Below are 22,576 nucleotides of genomic sequence, written 5' to 3'. Positions count from 1 at the left end.
GCGCTGAGGGAAACGTGGAAGTAGATAAAGAAAATGCGCAGACTGATTACCTTTGTTAGCGCCCCGATCAGTCAGCGCGGAAACGTGCGAGCTCTATCAACAGGCCTCGCCTGACGCCGCCGCTCCGTGGCCGAGGTGTCGCTTCAGTTAACTCGGGCTGCCAGAAATCTGTCACCCGCAGGCCTTTCTCTTTCCTTCCTCTCCGTGAAGTGGGGCCATCGCTCTCTGAACACTTTAATCTTTCCTCTGCTGCTCTCGCGCACCTTGTTCCCTCCACACATTATTTCACTTTACTTGAACATCCTTCACTTAAAACAAACTCCCACTCGCGCTAGACGCGCAGGAAATACGAGCGTCACCCGTACAGCACATGTCAGGACGGTACAAAGTGGCGAGGTAATTGCTCGCCGGGTGAGACTTTTTCTCGGCGAGTATTTTCTCCTTTTATGCAAATCGCTTTCGCCCGCTTAGTCAGCAAGCCACTTATCCTCAGATACTCTCCAACAACGAGCCCCGTCCAGCCTGTCCTCTCTTTATTCAAACGCCATCACATCCAAGTGAGAGACATTACTCTATATCGTCCCCGGCGCCGACAGCGTCTGTCATAAAAAAACTAAAAGGCCACTCACGAGGGTAGTAAACGCGAAACGTGGCCATAACTTTGCGCTCTCGCATTTACATTAACGGTGAGCGCTAACGAGAATATAACCTGTCATGAATCGGGAGCATATGGCGGCGGCGTAATGGCTGTTACGGTGCGAGTTGTTTTACAGGTCAAGTCTCGGAGCGGCGTGAATCATCAGCGGCTGAAAGGTGTCGTTTGTTTTCAGCGTGTGTGGAAGAAAAAAGTCTATATAAATATATCAGAATACAGACTTAAAAAGGGACACTCCACCATTTTTTACACTTCAAAGTCTTCTCAGTATAGAAGGAACTGCTCAGCCCATGAGAACGGGCGTCTTATGTGGCTCTGGAGGAGCTTTTTTCAGGTTAGGATGGATATTTCTTTTCTCCAATCTTTAACTGAAAACCTGCGCTTCAACCTGACAGCAAAAGTAACCGGTTACTTAAAACGGATACAGGGTTTTTGCCACTTGACCCTCACTACAGAATAAAAGTCTGGGCACCATGACCTCAACTGCACAGACTTTGATCTGTTTAACAATATGACTATTGAGTTAACATTTTATAGAAATAAGAGAAAAAAAGAAAAAACATTACAATGTAAACTCACAAATACCCTGCAATAATATACACATATACATGATACATGCAAATATACATATATATTAATGAAAATGGCTAAAAGCGCCAAAACCTAACGTGAATAAAACATTAAAACACAACCATCAGCCGGTGTTTATTCCTCCAGAAGGTCCGGCTCTGCACCAACAACACTTGGCAAATGTCTTTTGTTTTGTTTTGATTGAGACCCCTAGTGACCGAGTCTCCTTATTGTGCGTTTAAAGAAGAAGAAGAAGTCCCACGCTTTGGTTTCCCTACTTTTGAGGTCCCAAGCTTGGCAAGTATGCGCACAAGGCTTATGCAACCTTTTTCACAAACGCAGTAATCCTCCCCAACACCTGAAAAACAGACTTTGATGTGCTTTCCTTTCCTAACAAATGGCAAAAGCGTTTCCTAATTCCATTACTTCGACACATCAGTCAGTCAGTCTTTATTCTAGAGATGTTTGCTGATAGGCACAGCACAATGTTGCATTTAAAACAATACATTTGAGTAAATAGTCCATCATGTGAGTCATGTATCACTCAAAACTGCTCAAGAAATGTGAGAATTTGCTGCTTTTTCTTATTTTGTATCATTGTAAATAGAACACGTGTGTTTACGACGCCATGTTTGGTTCATTCAAAGGTAAAACAAGACACGCATTCGACAGTAAAGAGGTGTTACGCATCCAGTCCTCCACTACACCGTCCCCAAGCTTTAAAACAGAGAATATTAACACAGTTTAACGTGGGGATGTGGCTTTGTGTTTCATGCTGGCAGACGGAGGAGATGTGTGTTCGGGTTCAATAACACTGCCTTCTCAGGGGGTGGGCCCGGCAGATAAAAAGATTTACAGGAGTCCAGACACCTGTAATCCCTCTCAGTTCTGTCTCGCTAATGCATCTCATACCCCGGCCCGAGCTCATCTCTGTTATCAGCGTATCAAGCAGCAAGAGGTTGGCAGCCCTGCTTCATTTATGATTCCAGCGAGGCCTTAAAAATAGAGGTTCAAGAAAGTCATAAAGATAGCAGACCTCTGGCTGCTCTGTATTTGTGCAGGCCGGGGCTGATATATGTCGATGTGTGTTTTTTCGGTAGGGGTAAATCACGGGAGGGTTTTCTTCATCCCCCTAAAAAGGACGGAGGGAGTGGAGGCTGCAGATGATGGACTTTTGAACAGGAAAGCGTGGCAAAAATATGTGGACAGATGTGGAAAAGATCGGCCTTACCTGGAGAGGCCACTTTCCACCATCTTCCCTTGGTGAGGGGTTCATGAGAGCATTTTCTCCACAGCTGTCACGTCACACGGCTGGCTGTTTACACTAACATTTATTCATTTATATTAACCCGCTGCACAGAGTCCCCTCCATCATCCCGGGCAAACACTTCGCATCAGCATTTCTGCTCCGGCCTGGGCGAGAGCGAGTGTGTGTGTCTTCTTAATTGGCCGTGAGGAGCTTAGCCTTTGGAGATAATCGAGATTTTGATGCGAGATTTGCATGCGCTAACCCCCGCGCATGAAAAGAGGGCCATTTGCATGACGAAAGGGGGAGGGCGGCTCGCTTAATGACATTCACACATTTAGCGTGTCAAGCTATGAGGAGGAGGATTAGATTTGAGGAGCGACACAGGTCTCTTTTTCTTTTTATGGGTGTCTTTTTATAGCTTCCTCTTGATTCCTTTATCGCTTTGATCGCTGCCTTCTCTTTTTTTTTTTTTTAACAAGGGGCCCCGTTTTAGCATCGTTTCCAGCGGCGGCGCAGTCAGAAGATCCATCGTACAAATCCCAGCTTTTTTTTACTCTGAGACAAACCAGTCAATATATGTGACTCTTCAGCTTCGAGGCGTTTGGATGCGAGTGGGGTTTTTCACCGCCTGCATTACAACCATTCATATGCAGAGCTTTACACTGACTCCTCTTGGGAAATTAATATGGAGCGACAGGGGTTGATATGAAGCTGTAGTAGCAGAGCAGGCACACAGTAGGTCAATAGAGTGGGTGGGATGGTATAGGAGCAGTCAGCTGCATTATAATAAAAACAGGCGACTGTAATAAGGAAATTGTTATTCTACAGTCAGGAGGATGTTGAATCAAACTTCAGGGTGTGTCAGTGCCTCCAACCAGTGTCTTCCTGCAGGCCTTTTTAACCCACAAGCGAGTATTTTTTGATTTTTTTCCCCACTCAGCACTCCACTTCACCACTTAGCGCTGCGTTTGTTTGGTAATTTATCAGACAGGAGGAGAAGAACAGCGGGGAAAAGCGAGCTGGGGCTGCAACACAGAAAGGGAGGCATCTGAAGGCATTTCCCCAGGTGGGATTTCAGTGCCCGCTGAAGAGAAAGAATGAGACGGGAAACACCGAACCAGTGCATAATGTATGCTAATTAAATATCCTGGCGGTAGAAAAGATAAAAATCCAAGCAGAACGGATGTTTTTTTCCCAGAATTCAGAGGATAGCAGGCTCCCCGAGTCCATTGATCTCTGACGGCATGATTTAAAAAGAAACTAATGTAGGGCTCTGAAGTTGGAACACAAAACAGTCGGCGGCAGCACTTTGTAGTGAAATTTTTCAAACACGCACTCCCCCATTGAGCTGCAGCACACAGGCACGGGAGGATTCAGCACCACGGACAGTGACATCAATCGCCGGTCAGTTTACAGTGTACAGTGTGTCAGGAGCCCACACTGCTGCTGCTGCTGCTGCTGCTGAGAGGGAGGTGGAGGACAGAGGTGTTAAACTGCATCATCATCTACAAGTTAGCTTCAAGGAAAGCTATTTTTTATGGTGACATAACTGACCTATGATTACTTTCCTTTAACTTCTCTCATGTATTTGTATTTGAGGATTTATGTGCTTCTTTATCACGACTGCCATCAGATCCTCACTCCTAAGTGTTGTGTTTTTGTTATATTTTCACAACAACTTTTGTCGACATCTCACATTACCGTAAACTTGCAAAAATGTCGTTCATGCCACATATATTTGAAACATTTCTATAATATTTGTCCTGTCACTTTTGCAGTATGTGTATATGAGCTGATTTTCACGTCAGGTGATTGAGGGGATGCTGGTGGCTGTGCGAGACCACTTTGTAAGCCTGAAACCACTGGACAGACTTTAATGTCAGGACGTGGAGAGATGCTGGTGGCGAACAAGCTGTGCCTGACAATTGCCAAGCGAGAGACCACTGTTTAACAGACAGCGTTTCAACATGTTTGAGCGTGACACCGCTGGATATTTTCAAAGAAATGTCTGTTTTCTTGTCACACTCAAGTTGCATGAAGATGAGCTGACTTTCATGTCAAGAGGAGGAGATGCTGGTGGCGAACAAGCTGGGCAAGCGGACTGCCAAGCGACATTTCAACATTTCTAAGCGTGAAACCACTGGATATTGTTGTGACAGTTGACGTCCGACGTACATGTAGATGAGATTACATTCATATCAGGGGGTGGAGGGATGGTGGTGTAACAGCTGGGAGAGACAACTGCCAAGCGAGAGACCACTGTTCCAAAACAAAGTTTAACATTTGTAAGAGTGAAACCACTGGATATTTTTGACACAACATCAGGACATTTTCCAGCAGTGTTTTCTTATCTTGCTCATATGCTGGGTTGCTGGTTGCGAGCAAGCTGGGTGAGACACTGCCAAGCGAGAGACCACTGTTTGAGACGGCACTTCAACATCTGTATGAGTGAAACCACTGGATATCTTTGACTAAATGTCAGGACATTTTCCAGCCTTGTTTTTGACAAAATAAGAGCCACAATATGATCTTTTCATAACCTTAACCATGTGTTTTTTGTGCCTTAACCTAGACAGATCATAAGCACAGCGTTGCTTGTGCTTTTTGGAGACACACAGAGAACACAGGCAACTTTAAAAAAAATTGGAAATGTTTGGAGAAAGAAAATTAACTTTCACGGAGGAAATCGATTCTTAGGGGAAATATCAACCGGTGGCAACAAATAAAACATAAGAATAAAACAACATTTATTCCTTGATTAGGAGAAATGTTCTTTAAGTGCTTCCTTCAGCTGTTGTTTCTGTTGGAGGGAGAGCTACAGGTGCAGGGTGACAGCACAGCTGTTATCATGAACAATATTTATTTATGAAAATGTGACTTTGAATAAATTACCATTTCATTCATGCTTTGTGCTTGCTCTCCTGGACCAGTGCCTCTCTGGACATGTATCCTATAGGCGGAAAGAAGCCCCAGGTGGCACCGAGAAGAAGGCGGAAAAACCCAGCATAATGAGATTCACAGTAAATGGGATAGAAACAAAATAAATAGGGATTTTAGAACAATGACTCACTGAGCTCGGTCTCAGCCACAGCAGATGGCCAAACGTATGTGAACACACACAGACACCAAACAAATATGTGATTACTAAACATCCCGTTCCAAAATCACGGGCATTTATCTTCACATTCTTCTGGATCCAGGCTTCACACACAATTTTGAAAAGCGGTTGCAGGGATATGACCGAAAAAACATGACTTTGTTTATGGAGACATGTTAAAACAGGAAAGGGTCTTGGAAGAATACATTCCCCTAAAATCATTGTATGCTTTAAAGGATAAATTCACTCAAAATTCAAATTCTGTCATTATCTCCTCACCGTCGTGCCGATGGAGAGTCAGGTGACGTTTCCTAGTCCGCAAAACATTTCTGGAGCTTCTCAGCAAAACAGCTTTGCAGAGTTCTCCTGAGCAACTGAAGCAGATGGGGACTTGTTTTAATACGTAAAGAAACACAACATAAAATGGCTCCATGCAGCTTCTCCAGTGAAATCCAAGTCTCCTGAACTTCCGAGATCCCAAATTGCTGTGAAAAGACATTTACACTCTTGACACCTGGTCGATTTCTTGCACCCACTTCAGACAGGGTGCTAGCTAGCGCTTTTAGCTTAGCAGATACAGTGAAGATTTCGGCTTGGAAAAAAAGGGGTGTAAATAACGTCTTTATTAAATCAATTTGTGATCCCGGGGCTTTGGGAAACTTGCCGGACGAGCAGTATGAAGCCATTTTATGTTTTTTTTTTTACACTTTTTAAAACAAGTCCCCATCTACTTCAGTTGTTTAGGAGAATACTGCAACACTGTTTTGCTGTGAAGCTCCAGAAATGTTTTGTGGATTACAAAAACTTCACCCGTCTCTCCATCCGCTTGGGGCTGAGTAGATAATGACTGAATTGCCTTTTATGGGTGAATTTATCCTTTAGGATCTCCCTCAAGGTGCCTGGCCCAAATCATGAAAACAGACCCAGAAGGAAAAGGTGACAAAAGTATGTGGACAGGGGGAATTCAGTAGTCTGTTGAACAAAATCTTATGAATAAGAAAAGAAACAGAGATCAGATCAGCTTCAGTCCTGATCTGGCACAGGTGAGCGGAGAGAATTTTTCCTCATTTCCAAAATATATGGAGAAACATGAGACTCAGAACAATCCCAGTTACAACCTTTGACCCCTGGTAGAGACCATCAGGAGCAGGTGAGCATGGGCTTCCAGCTGGAGCCTTGCTTTATTATAATAATAATAACTATAATATAATAATAATAACTATAATTAAATTAATTTATAGTATCTGCAAACGCTGTCAGGATAAAAATGCATTTTATTTAGTTGTTTTATGGCAAATATTGGATCTTTGAGGCACTATTTTTTTTTTTATTGTAGCAAATATTAATATTATGACTGAAATTTGGATAAACGCTTGGACAACTATTATTATTACCATTATTATTATTATTATTATTATTATTATTATTATTATGATGATGTTTGCTCACACACAGATGGGGGGGGGGGAGGCAAGAATTGCACAGCTGCAACTTTAAGACTCCGCACGCCTCCCCTCCGCCAGCTCCCACAATGGTCTTTTCCAGCTCCAGCTTATCACAGCAGAATTTGTAACATGCCATAATTTCTCCACCGGCGCGCGTGTCGGCCCCGGAAATCAAATGTCATTACCCGACGCGGCTAATTTGGCGACCGCTCCTGCTCTTTTGTCTGCGGACGATGCACAGCGGCGGGGACCGGCCGCACCTTCACGGATCGGATCCTCGGCGCCGCCGCCGCCTCTGCCGCCGCTGCCTCTGCACTGAAGAAGCCTCCTAGGGTCGTCCGCTTCATGGTATAGCTCGCAGAGAGGGAGACTGCAGTTGTCATTGATCCGCTGCCAGCAAAGAGCCCCTCCACTGATAGTGAAGGAAGAGATTGTGAGTATGCACGCACACGCATGCACACTGTTGCCGCTGGTTTTGCGGTGACCTACATTGCCCTGGCTCCTGCAGGCTCAAGGTGATTTTTTTTCCCCTTCCTACGGTGCCCTCTCCACATCAACTCTGGACTGACGGGGAGGAGGAGGTGGATGGTGGATGGTGTGGGGGGTTGCTGGAGGAGTAGGAGGCTCCTGTGGTGGATGGATCACGGTGTATGTAACCTATGCATTGGCTGTGTGTGTGTGTGTGCTTGACATTGTGAGGATCTGCAAGGAAAAAAGGGAGAGAAATCCGGCCGGCTGTCACTGAGGAGAGAGTTAAAGGGGGGCGGGATGCAGACTGAGAGGCTGTGCATGATGTAATGCACTTGAGACAATAGCCAAGGATTCTCCCCAATTATCATTTCAGAGGATGAGGAGGAGATTTTATTTATTTATTTATTTTACAGTAGACTGCAGTGTGTGTGAATATGTGTGTGTGGTTAATAACAGTAAAAGAAAAGAAAAAAAAAAGAGGAGCTGTCATAGGACGAGCAGCCGCCCCTCCTATAAACAATATTATTACCGGCTATTATAGAGATGCAAGGAGGAGGAGAGAGCATCCTCTGCTCTCTGTCATCCATCCTCCACACGCACACACACGCACACACACTTCCTCATTGTAGATGAATGAATGAATGAACAGATGAGTGAATGAAAAGCTGTAATATGACGCCCCGGGGAGGTTGGTGGCTGCAGGCGAAGCCGCGATCTTCTCTCTCATCTTCTGCAAATTGATATTAACATCCGACAATATTTGCACGCTTTGCTCAAAGTTGTGGCGCGAGCGTGGGGGCGCGGGGGCTTCGTTTTATGGTTTTTACGTTAAAAGACTTTAATGTGTCTGGTGTGCAGGCGGACAGGGCTCTTCTGAGGGGTGGCTACCTGTGGCAGGAGCTTTTTACGCCTCTAAAAAATGGTCTAAGGGCGTCTTTTTAAGGGCCGGGGTTGACCCTCCATAATGAGGAAGGTGATATCCAGGCGGCGCGGTTCAAATCGGTTACAGCCGGAGCTTTTATTGCCTGTTTTGTTCACCTGGAGCCACGCTCTTATTCAATCTCCATCGATTGATGGTTTGCGTGACCTTGCTGCAGGGGATTGTGGGCGACGTCCGAGGCTACACGCCGTCCTTTCATGTTTTTGTTTTTTTTTACCCGTGTGCATGCAGACTTATTTTCAGTTCAGCACACACACCCTTTTCACAGATGCTCACACACAGGTGTAAAGCGCACTCAGACAAACGGACACACACACACACACACTTGATGCACAGCCGCCCTCTCCCTTTCCCTTCCCGCCTCCCTAATGGCAGCAGAGCAGGCTGGGTGTAACTCTACACCCGTGCCATCCTCCTCATCCCCGTCTCTCGTCTGTCTCATTCACTTTTCCTCCGCTCAGCGTGTCAGCGTTCATACGAGGATGTCAGTCACGGCAGAATGAATGAAAACAATATTTTGCGGTGGAATTTGGAGACGCACAAGCTTTTGACTCATCCTGATTTGTGCTCTGCTCTAGATAATGACTGATATTGAAGGAAACGGAGCAACAGTTGTTGGTAGATTGGACATAAAAAGGAATTAATAACTGTTAAATTAAATTTTGGGAGATTATTATTGTTCATTTAACTAATGGCCCCCCACATGCTGACTAGAAATACAGTCAACTGGTGTGCTTTTGTGTACTTTCCATCAGTGGTCTGTGGACGTTGTCCTTGGTTTTTATAGTGTTTTTCCATCCCTGCTTCCTTACCAGGTTTCTGTCTTACATGTGCACTTATTGGCAAAAGGTCACTGCACCAAAATGTACTTCACATCGATGCAGGAGATTCATTTTTATTTGATTTATTCACACTAATTCTCCCACAAAGCTCTCAGCACGCCGGCGTCCTCATATTACTTTAAAATTAGGCCGAGTTTTCATTTTCACGTTTCGTCTCAAGGTTTTCTAACATGTGACGTCTGAGTCTGCACATTCAAATCGATCTGTTTGCGTAACTTTTAAAGGGGAAGATGGTGAGAATTCAGAAAACTACTCACAAGAGGAAGAATATGTAATTTAGTCTTTAAAAGGGCAACTCCACCAGTTTTACACATTAAAGTGTGTTAGCAGGTGCTACTGCATATGTGAAAAAAGTAGTAGAAAACCTTTTGTGGCACCAGAGGAAGCTGCATGTAACTGGAGGCTCAGTTGCATTATGGGTAATGTAGTTGTCAGGTTTTAAAAAGCACTCCTATAACACTGTTGGTTTAAAAAAAACAAATCATCTAAATCAGAGAAATCGCCTTTTTTAATTCCACCCATTTATTTCCTTTTCGTAACTTGTCGCCTACATTACCCACAATGCAACTTTTAATGCAGATTTATCAGATTACATGCAGCTTCCTCTGGAGGCACCAAAAGATTTATACTTCTTTGCAGTAGCACTCCCCAAGACCTGTAAAACACACTTATATGGAAACAAAAAATGGTGGAGTTGCTCTTTAAAAGACTGAACGACACATACTTCCTCCTTTAAGTCGCCCATGTTGCTGAATTCTTACCATCATCCTGTGAATGCCACTTACGGTCCTCCTTAGCTCTTAAGTTGACATGATGAATGTGTTTGCAAACAGTCGCCTATTTACACACCCAGCAGACGACGTCAGCGTTCGATCTGAGACACCACCTGGCGAGTGTCAGTCCAATATTCACTCTCCTTCTAGCTGCGTGAGTCGTCCTCACCAGCTCCTGAGGGAAATATCTGGCTCTTTAGCTGCTAAATGCTCCATCATGTTCAACTGCTTGTAGCTAACTGTGTCTGTGTGTGGTTTGTGTACAGTGGATTTATCAGAGCTGAAGATTCCTGCATGCTCCTGCTAAAAATAACAGAGGAGAGCAGTGAAACCAAAACTTAGCTGAAAGATGCTAAAAAGCTACATAGAGCTGAGGAGAACCGCAAATTCAGGTGATAACTCTCAGTGGGTTCGTCACTTTCATATTACACATCATAAAAGGACAAATACATATTTTTCCTCTTACATCTGGATTGTTTTGGAGATATCCGCCATAGAGATGTCTGCCTGCCCAGCTTGTGGTGCTCAAAGGGCCAGAAAATACATTTGAGAAAACTCAACCGCAATGTCTCTTTCTAGAAACCATGACCCAGTTTCTTAAGATCATCCACAGACCTTGTTGTGAGCAGTTCTGTGGAGAGAAACCATTTTATTTCTACAAACTACCCCGGCCAACCGTACCACCGTGCAGAGGGAAGCACGTACCCACATGGACGAGAGGCTAGCTAACTAAGCTAACTAGCGTGGCGTTTCCCCACACATTTGGGTAGCCCCACAAAGTATTATAATGGCTACCCGAGTATATTTTGTGACGCATTTTCTCTTGTTTTGTTTACTTCTTTTTAAACCATCCGAGAGAACGAAGCCATCAGCGATCAGTTACCTAGCAGGTAATCTGACTTCGCTCTACCCCTCCCGTCTACAGATATTCACACGTGATCTGCCGAGAAACAGAGTGAGAGAGACTCTAAGCCACCTATTTGTCATGCTACCTCTTCTGTTTAATGTAGGCACACTTTTGCCCTTGTTTCCTCTACACACAGCTCACTAGGTGTGAAAAATCGAATATGTGAGTTGTTATTTTTGGCCGACTTTGTACAACATACTGCTGATGAAGAAAGTCAACAGACCAGACATAAGAAAGGAACAGAACCAGTTGGCGGGTTTAGCTCGGTCACAGATAACTCTGCAACACACAAAACAACAACCTAGATGGATAAAAAGCACTACAGAGAGGAGGATTAATATGTATTTTTGATTTTTGGGGTGAAATGTCCCTTTTAAAGTATGCCTTTTCATGCTACAAGAGGTCACAGGTCGGCTCGGTGCAGCCGTGCCATGTTGGCGATGCTCCATGCACTCGGTGGACTCCGGCTTGAGTGCTGTTGTATGTTCCCGTGGCAGTGATTAAATTGAATGGACTTGAGTTGTTGTCTTCTTGGCAGGCTGTCTCCTGGTCGTCAGAAGTCTCTCCGGCGCGGGGAGCCATATGAATGGGATTTCTCGGCACTATGAGTGTACCGCGCAATCTGTTTCGCTCCATTCACAAAAAACGCCGCGTCATTATTTCCCCACCTGTCGCCTCGACATGGATGCCGAAGCGGGAAACGCAACAGTTTTTCCATTACCCTTTGTGCTCATCAATAAGAGTCTGTAGGTGCACTCTGCGCTCAGCGGCACGCCGAGGAATCAAACACGGGCGTTATTTAAAAGTGGAATTTCCCAGTAGTCGGCTCCCCCGGCGACCGCAAAGCGACGCGTGTAATCAGCCCGGTGCTTCTGGTTCTGATGCAAGTGAAGTGCGTTATCATCAAAACAATTTGATCCAACGCTTGTATTCGAGAGGACAGCGCTGGAATGAATGGAACAGGGTGTTGAAAAGCTGACCTCGTATTTCATTTAAAGATTAGCCTCCTAATGGGCCTTTTTGGGGTCCACTTTGTTTATTTCGCTGCTCTTTAAATGACCGTCACCTCGCTTAATGAGTTAAAGGGTTATTAATTCCACGCTCGATGATAACAAACCTTTAAAACCCAGCGCTGAATAACTCCGGTTTTATTTTAGTCTCCGAAAGGCGGCTCAACAAGCACACCGTGGCGCAGCTTATCTCCAGAGCCGCAGAGTGTCCTGTTCAGTCCTCTGCTCGCTCTGCACACGGTCCTCGCTCCTCCACGCGTCTTTTGATGTCTCCCAGGTGGTGAATAGTGCTGAATTCGCCTCACATGGCCGTATACTGCTCAGGGAACATATTGCTGTTGTGTGCCGCTCCTTATCTACTCACACAATTGTACCCATTAATGAGATTAACTGGAGACATTCAGGAAATTAGCTGCAGCTTGCTGATTTGCTCTTGCCAAAATGGAGTGGTTCTACATAAGTGGCAGAATTTACATCTGCCCGTATAGATAGTTCAACGCCTGCTTGAGTTTTACTCGGGGGAACTCACACGAAGCAGGGTTTGGTTTTTTTTTCCCAGTTTGTCCATTTAGTGTCTTCGAGGTATAGATCATCATCTCAGAGATATTACTTCTTTGGAAATGCTGCCCTGACTTGCATACCAGTGGCACAGGTGAGGAAAGGGAAGTCATATGCAAACAGTAACAGCTCATATAGTCAGAGGTTTTAGCAGCAAAGTAAATCTGAGAAATGAACAAAAATGTCAGAAAGCGCCCCATCTTGCCGTGTTAAAGAGATCCATCCTCCATTCAAGTTTTGCAGAAATCAGTTCAGTAGTTTCTGTGTAATCCTGCTGACCTTTTCTGAACGGCTACAAGTGTTTAGCCGTTCAGAAAAGGTAAAAACACTTGCCTTCCAAGTGTCGGACAATATGTTAGACAAACTCGTTCCTTTCAAGCAGACTGATGCCTCTGAAGGTTAGAAGCAGGTTATAGCCAACAGATAATGGTTAAAGCTGCTGTAAGCGTCCTCGGCAAACAGGAGGATCCTGCTCTGTGAGCGTTCCCTGTCCCGATTGGTTGAAGTGGACAGGGCTACCAGTAAATGTATATTCTCGTTTACTGCATGAGCAGGAGGAGGAGAGACGTGGGTTACTGACCGAACACTCTACAGTATAACAGTGATTACTGTTGGAATATAGAGCTATAAAAATACATCACTTACAGCAGCTTTAAAAAGGCGTGGGAAAGGCTTGTCTGCACAGGCGGTATCACAGCTGCGCTTTTCAATCATCTGTCTCGGGCGGCATCTTTCTGTCCGAACCACGACCGAGTTGCAGAGTAGTAACTAAGCCCGAGCTGAACCTGACAGGCATAGAAAGCTGGAGTCACGCCCCTGCCGGTTTCCCCTCACGGGACCATGTTTTGGAGAAACTTCACTGTATGGTAGTGAAAGGAGAGAGTTTGAATTGTGACGTTAACTACACCTATGATGTTTGTCAATTTAAAAAGATATCTGCCAGTTACACCCTGGCAGCGGGTCATCATCAGGTGCACCCAATAGCTCCTGATGACCTGTGACCTAGATGTTGAGAAATCTCTGTTCACATCAGGACCTTGGGGAATCTCTGACCTCTGACCACAACGTATCTCACACAGATCAGCTCTTCATACAGCTGTACACACATGCTGACGTCTCACTTACACTTGAGGCTACACCTGCAACCAGCACCTGAATGACAACTCACACTTCTTGCCTCCATTTTGTGGGTGCTGCTACGGCGATTGTGTGTTAGGCGGCTCTGACCACTGGCAGAACATGGGTGACCTACTACTCGTAGTAGTGATGCTGTCCCTGAACACATGCAGACACTGACTATGGACTGGAGCTGCTGTTGTTGTGTCTTTGTAGATATTCTGTAAGGCTTAGGCAATTAAAACTCTTGGTTAAGGTTAGGGAAGGTTCATTGTGATGATTAATGAAAAGGCGATCGTTAATTAGAGCTCTACCGATCCCCACACCCTTTCGCTCGGCCTCGCTACGTATAGGTCGCTCTGCTTTATGCTTTGGCACCGAACGCCGGCATTGGACATGAATCACGAGGTGCCGCTTTGTCAAACATAGATGTAATTTTGAATGGTCCTGGGCTGCAGCAGTTGGAGTGAGTCCTGGGAAATGCCCAAAAGCAGCTTAATTGTTGGTAAAGGCTCTGCTGTGATTTCATCATTGCCGGTTGTGACTTCCTGCTGCCAGCTAGACTTCGGTCTGGAGCCAGGTGTCTGGGCTCGGATGGTGCTGCTAGGCAGAAAAAAGGGTTCTGGATTTGGTTGCGCTGATTGGGAAGAAAACCTCACTCCTACCCCTCCCTGAATAATTCATTGATTGGCATATGGCATGGAGAGAAAAGCCCAATGATCCCTGCCTGTCTGTCTGCGTGCATTTCTTTATGCATCCGCGGCCCACAATGTGTTCAATTGAGCGTGTTGCTGTTCCTCCCTCCCGCGATTCCTGCATAATTCCAGGCTCGCGTTTAACATCTTTAACCAGCCGCTTTAAATTCGCTCACTTAAGCTTCGTCTTGTTTGTACAACAGTCTCAGTCTCTCGCTACAAATACCAATTCCTCTCCACGAGTATCGCTCTGACAGATAAAATCGTACGTACTCTTTATTAGACATGCATTTATGCTAAGCCAAAGTCTGACACGCTGGTGGAATTTGAGGGCAGATTTCCCAGTGTACATTATCATAATGTGCCATGATTTTTGCATTGCAGGGGAAATCAGTCGTCGCTCCGTTTCAGGCTCTGAATATCCGCGCACCAAACAGCTATTGTAATGGGGGTCAAATTGGTTGGTTAGATGCGAGGAAGCGGTATTGTCGCTGCTAGCAGGCGCAATCTTGACAACATCTGCATCCCAGCTGGCGAATGGAGCTCTCGGATCACACGTTCTTCACACTGCCCACTGTGGGTGATTAGTGTTTGTCTCTCCGAGAGGATCACGCTGACTCACGCCCGTCATGACTACTGCCCACCTGCTTCACGCTGAAGAGAACCTATCGGCTCGCGAGTGCAAATATTGAGCGGCGGAGGTGCATAATTTCCACACAAAAGGGGAAATTGCAGCGTGTCTGTCACTGCGTTTAGCTTCGAGGCTTTGCAAGGCGAGATGTGTTTATTATATTTTCCTTTTTGTGTCCGTTTAACCAGAGAGAGAGGCTTGATGACATCTGAATGACACAATTAAGCGGATAAGTGTTTCGTTGAGTGATATGGTGTGCTTTCAGTTTGCAGGAAAGGCTGCCTCGCACGTCTGAGGGCGCAGACCTGTCAGTGCACTTTCCCCTCCGTATCTATTGATTTTTCATAGACAGTAGAAATGATTTAAGGGGCAGTCACGGTGAGATCAAAGCATAAGGTGCAGGAACAGGACAAAAGGGGACCGTATGTGCCGTGAAGCAGAAAAACATCCTCCGTGCACTTTGCTTTTCCGCACGGCTTAAAGGAGAGATAAAACGCCATTAAACAACAGAAATGAGCCTGACATTTCAGGGCCTGTGTGTTTGTCGGTGCATCGTGGAGATCACAGCGGAGCGGGATCACTGAGAAGTTGTGAGTGATGTAAAAAAGATCACAGGTAAAGGTCAGATTTTGCAGTTAACCCCCCCCCAGAATGTGGAAATGAGAGCTGCCATTTTGCATTTTGTAGCTGCCATTTTGCAAAACAGGCGGAGATATGAATTTCAGTAGCAACAGTATCACGGAGAAGTTGTGAGTGATGTAAAAGATCACAAGTGATGGTCGGATTTTGGAATTGACCAACGAGGGCTGCCATTTTGCATTTCGTAGCTGCCATTTTGCACTTCGCAGAACAGGGAGATACACATTTCAGCAGCAACGGCATCACTGGGAAGTTGTGAGTGATGTAAAAGATCACAAGTAAAGGTCAGATTTTGGCATGAAGGCCCTGGAATGTGGAACTGAGAGCTGCCATTTTGTATTTCGTTGCTGCCATTTTGCATTTTGCAGGACAGGCAGAGATATGAATTTCAGCAGCGACAGCATCACTGAGAAGTCGTGCACCGATAACGTTCACAGTACAACCTACAGGTAAATGTGGCGAATCACTAACTAGATGTACAATCAGGCTCGATGGAAAGTGGAAACAGCAAAACAGAAATCAACCCCACATCCATTTTTCATATAGGAGGCAACGTAAGGGTGGAATTTTCTTTTAATTGATTGTCATGAGCAACATCTACAATCAGCATCAACACTTTCCCCCTGGAGTCTGTTTTGATATCCGCTGCCAGATGCCGTATCCATATAGATTTTTTTATGCAACCAGCGCCGTCCTCCCTATGCACAACCAACATGTATTGAGCCAGAGTCGGAGAATAAATCATTACCTTCTACTTAGAATGCACCGCCGGTGTCCCGAGTCTGGCTGGCCTGCTCTCCGAGCGAAGGATGGCACGTGTGGTTTGTCCAGCCAAGCAGCACACAGGCTCTGTCTCTCAGGTCTAAACGGCAGCGAATGGTGGCTGAATGGTGAACTGGTGGGAATCTGGCCGGGTGCCTGGAGAAGATATGGGAGACCCCGTCTCTCTGCCAGAACATGCTGAGACACAGACCTGCCATTATAACCTACCCAGAGGGGACCGAGTCTGGGCAATGGGATATAAATCTCACCGAGTAAACCTGGCCAAGGTCAAGAAACTGAGAAACTACGGTCCACCGCTATGATTAGATAAGTATGAAGGGTATAGAGTGACGAGGGGATGAAGTTGAAGACAAAAAGCCTATGGGATCATTGAAATGGTTGTTGGATCATTGCAGAAAATAAGATTTGTGGCAAACACAAGTTATGATACTTAATTCAAATGTGTATTTATACTTGTACGGTATTTATATATCATGACGTACGACAAAACGTGAAAATATCTTAAGCTTGTGTTGACCACAGACCTTATTTCAGACATTTAATCAAAAACCCATTGACTTCAAGACGATGCAAAAACGCTCACTCACTTCTTGGTTTTAGGCTTTAATTACTATTTGTAGGTTGACCAACTGACTGACACCGTTTTCATATGTTTGTGGAAGACTGAAAAAGGAAAGGTTCAAAATTATCTCATGCATCGCTTTTAACATTAGCTTGTAGCATCAGGGCCCTTTATGACATTGTGGTAAATCCAGCTAATTAGGAATCAAGAAATGAAACATTAGAGGAACACATGTTCGGTTATTTCCTCCACTGTAAGTCATATGAGAAGATTTACATCGGTTTCATCTCTGGATACAGTGTAGAGGTTGGTTAGCCTAGCTTAGCTTGTGCTGAAAGCAAGAGGAAATAGTCAGCTACACCTTTTTGCCTTTTGTCAACTTCAACGCTGTTGTATTCACACATTATACTGAGTATTTTACATGTGTGTAAAATAAGTGGATAAAATGAGACGCTGTGGTCTAATCAGTTAGCACGACGGTCACGATACCAAACAGCTGTGTCCAGCGAATGTAGAAGTCGTGCTAAAGATGCTAGCTTTGCACAGTTTTGCAACTCTGAAAGAAACGCTATTGATTTTTTATGTTTTATGTTGTTAACAAGACTTATTAAGTCAATAAGACAATTATAGTGCTATTGGATGGTGTTTTGTTTTGACAGAGGCTAATGTGTTCGTCTGCTTTTAGCCTCTATGCTAGGCTAAACATGTCTGGACCAAACCTAAATTAAATCACTGTAAGAACCAAAAGTTTCCCTTTAATGGAGCATCCTTGATTCATCCCTCATGTTTTATGTTTCCCTCACCTCTTTAAATCATTATAACCCATGGTGTTTCTGAAGCCCAGCGTAGCGTCCTTCATCAAACGACTCTCACACGTGATGATGCTAAAACCCCTGCTCCAGCTCCTGAAACTACCAGCCCACCGGCTAGGATGACTCCGGAGGCCTTCTGAGGTCCCCGAGGGAAGCTGGAATATGGCTTCACATATCCACTATAGCATAGATATGGTGTATTATGCAACTCGATCTAAGCTGGCCCATTAAACAGCACAAGCGTAAAATCTAGGGCAGAACGCCCAGCCTCCCAAGAAGTCTCTGCAGCTTTGAACCGCCGGGGTGACGCTGAGCCGAGCTCCAACTGTGTCAGGCCCAGTCACACACACACAGTCATACAAATAGTAATAGTGGATGTTCGCACATGTAGAAGACAATGACGTGGGCACACACAGCATTGTTTTGTTGTTTTTTTATAAATATTAAAGTAATGAAATCTTAATTGTTTTCTTCTGTATGATATCAATGGTCCTTTGGTGTAAAAACAAAACCCAGACAACAAAACATTTTAATTAAGAAAAGCAAATCAGGGCTGCAAAGATGATTAACTCAGTTTGAAAAATTGCAAATTTGTAAATTTTTCTCAAATAATGTCTTTTCACTCTCATTGTTTTGGCCCGTATCCTTTTGTTGGTCAGTTGGTTGGTTTGTCCGCAACATTACACAAAAACTACTAAACAATTTTCCATGAGACTTGGGCTGAGGACGGGTCTCGGATCAGAATAGAGCCCATTAACTTTTGGTGTGGATCCGGGTAAAGTGACGGATCCAGGCATTTTTGCGAGGAAGGGTGTTTTTCGTCATTTTTGTTAACTTCTCAGGGAATAGCTGCGACTTGCAAGTTAATGTGCTAATAACTGTTGAGCACACAACACACTTTCATAGTTAACTTCAACCATTTCACTGCAGCACTGTCTAACCCCTGATCTCTCGTCCCTTCCGGCAGCGCCAAGATGATGTGCGAGGTGATGCCCACCATCAGCGAGGACACGGCGCTGAGCCAACGAGGCTCTCAGAGCAGCGCCTCGGACCCGGACTCGCACTTCGAGCAGCTGATGGTCAACATGCTGGACGAGAGGGACCGGCTGCTGGACACGCTGAGGGAGACCCAGGAGAGCCTCGGCCTGGCCCAGCAGCACCTTCAGGACGTCATCTACGACCGCGACTCGCTGCAGCGCCAGCTCAGCTCCGCCCTGCCACAGGTAAGACGCGGCAGTTTCGCTCTGGAAGGATTATATTTGGGTCTTCGTGGACATTGCCCCCCTGACCGCCATTGTGAGGATATTATGTTAGCTGTTAACATTTCTGCAAACCACTTATACGTCCAAGTTTGTACATGGCAGAGGCTATGTAGCATATTGACGTTGGTCGATATGGTGTTTCGGTTACAGACGACGAGGCTGGTAAATGGACGACAGCAGCTGTAGACTGCGTTCTGGCATTCGTCAACGTGGGGAACATTTTTTTTTTGTGGTGACAGAAAAGAGCAATTTCAAGTCAAACCATGATGTTTTCAACAGAGTTGTTACAATAGAGACATAGAAAATTGAACTCTAACAAACATGAAGTTGCAACATGAAGAAACCTTCTTTTATTATGATTGAGGGCCTGTCTAACCTCCGGCTTATAGAAAATGGGCCAAGAGGTGAAGGGTGGTGGAGCCGAGCCGGGCCGAATGAAGCCTGGTTGCCTACGGCTAGCTAGACAGCCAGCGGCTAGTTGTCGTCTTTAATTATGCATGCACTTTAAGCCTTAAATATTTTAAGCAAGTGAGTTGTATTAAAATTCAGTTGTCATGAATAGGAAAATGAGATATAGAGACTAAAACCTTTCTTTTTCGTAAACATGTTTATTTCTTTATAATGTGGCGATTCGAGGAAATGGAGTTTTTGGCACTTCCATGCGTCTGCTTCATTGTTCAGCCTCTGAGGTTTGCTGCCTGGTTTTAAATGCTTTAATGCCTTAATGCATACAGTATGCGGTTGCATCGCTTTGCTCTCATTTGAATGCCTTCAAAGCCTTTTTTCACGATCTTAAATATATTCCTCCCCAGCAGTATTTCCTTTTTTGAAATTTTGGGGTAATTATCTTTAAATTAAACGGCACATCGTGCTTAAATGAACATGGCACAAACATTGTGTCTCCCAGTACCATTACTTTGGGACCAGCTCAGTCACTCTCGCTTACACCAAATGAAATGTCCAAATTAAATCATGCGGAAGAAATTAAGAGTTTAAAGAGTGAGTTCGTGTTTTTGCCTTCCTTTATACATTTGGAAAGTGGGGTCTAATTACCAGTTGGACTCCGGTTTGCTTAATGACGGTTATGTCGAGCACTTTGGATAAAGCACGCACCGAAAAGTCTATTAGTGAGCGTGAGAAGATATGTTTTCTGTTACGTGCGGCACTTGTAACAGGCTCAAATGTCTTTTAATTGGACGTCATGTTTTTAGTCACCCTCAAACAAACCTTACAATCCCAGACAGCATCCGCATTCGTCGTGCACTCAGCCGTGCAGGTTGGATGACGCTGCAGGCTCCCCCTCTGTTTGCACTGAAGTATCGAGCTGGAAACGTTGGTGTGGTTTGTTCGTTTTTGTAGCAATGTGTGAAAAAAAAAAAGAACAGAGTCTTGCGTAATGATTCCTACAGTAAACGGAGATTAGCACTTTTTCTAAAAGTGTGTCAGTAATTCCAGTCACACGCTCTCCCCGCTCTGTTTCCAGAAGGCTCTGGAGGTTTGCTGGTTGGAGAGAGGAGGACTTTGTTTCGCAGGCGGTGCCCGCCGATAGCACAGTAATCCGCATGGTTTCAGAGACACAGACGAGGCACACACTGTGTCTGTATTAGCTTTGGTGTGATCTCACATTACAGCTTAAAAGGGGTTTGAAGTGTTAAAATGATACTTCCCTTTTTTTAAAATTAGTCCAGCCAGAAAAGCATTTCAATATCAGCTTTTTCCCCCCCTCCTTGCCCCATGGCCTGTAGAATAATTTGAATTAACCCACTTACACCTCTTCGTCCTGTCGTTTGGAACAGCTCGATCGGGATGTTATAAATATGCCTTTGCTATGTTCTCATCTTGGATTCATCTCAAACAGTAGGTTTGAACTCTGGGTTATAGCCGTCTCCGGCTCATACCTTAGCCCCGAGGCTTCTATCCTCTTCAGATGTTACGCGGTGGACATAATATTCGGCTGAGAGTACAAGACAAAAAAAAAAAGGAGGGAAGCTTAAGCGCTACAAAATTCTGTTTGATAGATTTTCGGCACTGTATAGAGCTCCACTCCTCCCTCTCTTGTCCCGCATTTGAATGCACGTCTTTCTTCCTTTTCTTGTTGGAACATCAAACCTCTGTATTTCCACAGGAAGCTCTCAGGGCTGCCAAAGTGAAATAACATTTCCATTATCAGACAGTTTCACTGATGTCCACCGGCAGCGGAGGCTGTGTGGTGGCGCTGTGGTGATGTATTGGTTGTCACTGTGCGATGACAGAGCTGACATACTGTTCCGGTGCTTTTCCCGCCGCCCCGGCTTAAATTAGTTGTCACCAGATCGGGATCCTGCCGGTGACAACCCGGCGTGAACGATTCCATTAATTAATCCGTCGGCGTCTTATTGGCTCGTGTCAAATCAACTCTAATGGTTTATGAAGAGGTTTGTGAGACCTTGGTGATTAAACAGAGGCATTTAGCTGAGGGGAAAGTGGCCTCTGTGTAAAATCTGTTAAAGGAAATTTAATATTACAGTGTTAATGACGTAACAATACGAGCTCAGGCATATTTATTTTTCTCCGTAACTGAAGAACTGGCTGAAAAAAAGAAAATTCTCGAAAAATAGAGTTTATCTCTGCAGCTGCAAGGTCTACTTGAAAAATGACACTTCTGCAGAGGTGTAAGCGGTCAGATTAAAATGAACTTGGTCCACGGCAAATATTTAATTTCCGCCTCACATAATGTTGGATTTTTAGAGCGAAAGTCACCTCGGAAAGATTCAGTTGCAAAACCCAGAACCTTTAGAAAAAAACCCACAGCGCAACATCTGAGCATCTCTTCCTTCAGGATTGACGCTAATCAAGTGTAGCAGAGCAAAGTTAGAGAGAGTTTAGTCGAAATCCAAATGTGCCATTTTAGATTATTCTCATGTTACAGTCGGTAAAACCTATTTCATTTTTCTTACATTTCACTGTCGATATTCATTCCATCGAAAAACGACTGTTTTTGTTCTTGAATCTGTGGAGTCTCAGCTTTTCTATGGCATATGATTTGTTTTGTTAGCATGAAATACTATGATCGCTAACGCCAGCTTTGTGGACGTGCACCGTTTTTGTTGCTTTTGCTTTAAAGGGGCACTGCGTAGTTTTGGCGAAGAAATGTTAAACAATATTAATGAGGCAATAATACAAACTCATTTCCCATAATTGAATAAACAAGCTGTTCTCAGTGGAAAATAAAGCTGAAGCTGGACAGGTGGCAGGGTCCGCCACATATAAACAGTGTGAAACTGTGTTGTCCTTTAAGATCAGCTTGTTTATTTAGTTTTTGCCGCTTTTGCTTTAACAGCTTGGTGTTGGAATTGTGTTTTCTTTAAGTAAAAGTGGTTATGATGTGCTGTTAGCTGAGCCTCTTCCCTTTAAGTGGGTATGCTGCATGACTTTGTCGCTACATGATTAGCATGCCCTTCTGTGGTGTGTGCTAGGTTTCTGGAGTTATGCAGCAGATAGGGAGTTGCAGTCTTTTTGGATAACAACAACGAGCGTGTTCAACAGAAGAAGCTGCCGTCACCTTTGTGCTGGTGTCTTC

At 44.6% G+C, this 22,576-nt stretch overlaps 1 protein-coding gene across 6 annotated transcripts in view; it reads left to right on the top strand.

Moving 5' to 3' along the window:
- Window positions 1–7,083: 7,083 nt before the first annotated feature.
- The window catches only part of ppfia2 (PTPRF interacting protein alpha 2), a 172,746-nt gene continuing 157,253 nt past the window's right edge, over window positions 7,084–22,576 (top strand). For 5 of the 6 annotated variants that reach the window (XR_014621518.1, XM_084345451.1, XM_084345449.1 and 2 more), the window contains exons 1-2: window positions 7,084–7,449; window positions 18,723–18,978. Coding sequence is in view for 5 of the 6 variants with exons in the window: in XM_084345451.1 (XP_084201577.1) it covers window positions 18,730–18,978 (249 nt within the window). In the remaining variant the exon portion in view is untranslated. The remainder of the gene's footprint in view (window positions 7,450–18,722; window positions 18,979–22,576) is intronic. The other variant, XM_084345450.1, reaches the window with a different exon arrangement.

Source organism: Pagrus pagrus (assembly GCF_965226575.1).
Source record: "Pagrus pagrus genome assembly, chromosome: 23".
Classification (NCBI taxonomy): Eukaryota; Metazoa; Chordata; class Actinopteri; order Spariformes; family Sparidae; genus Pagrus; species Pagrus pagrus.
Note: the sequence above shows the minus strand (reverse complement) of the source record. Positions and strands in the feature narration are given on the sequence as shown.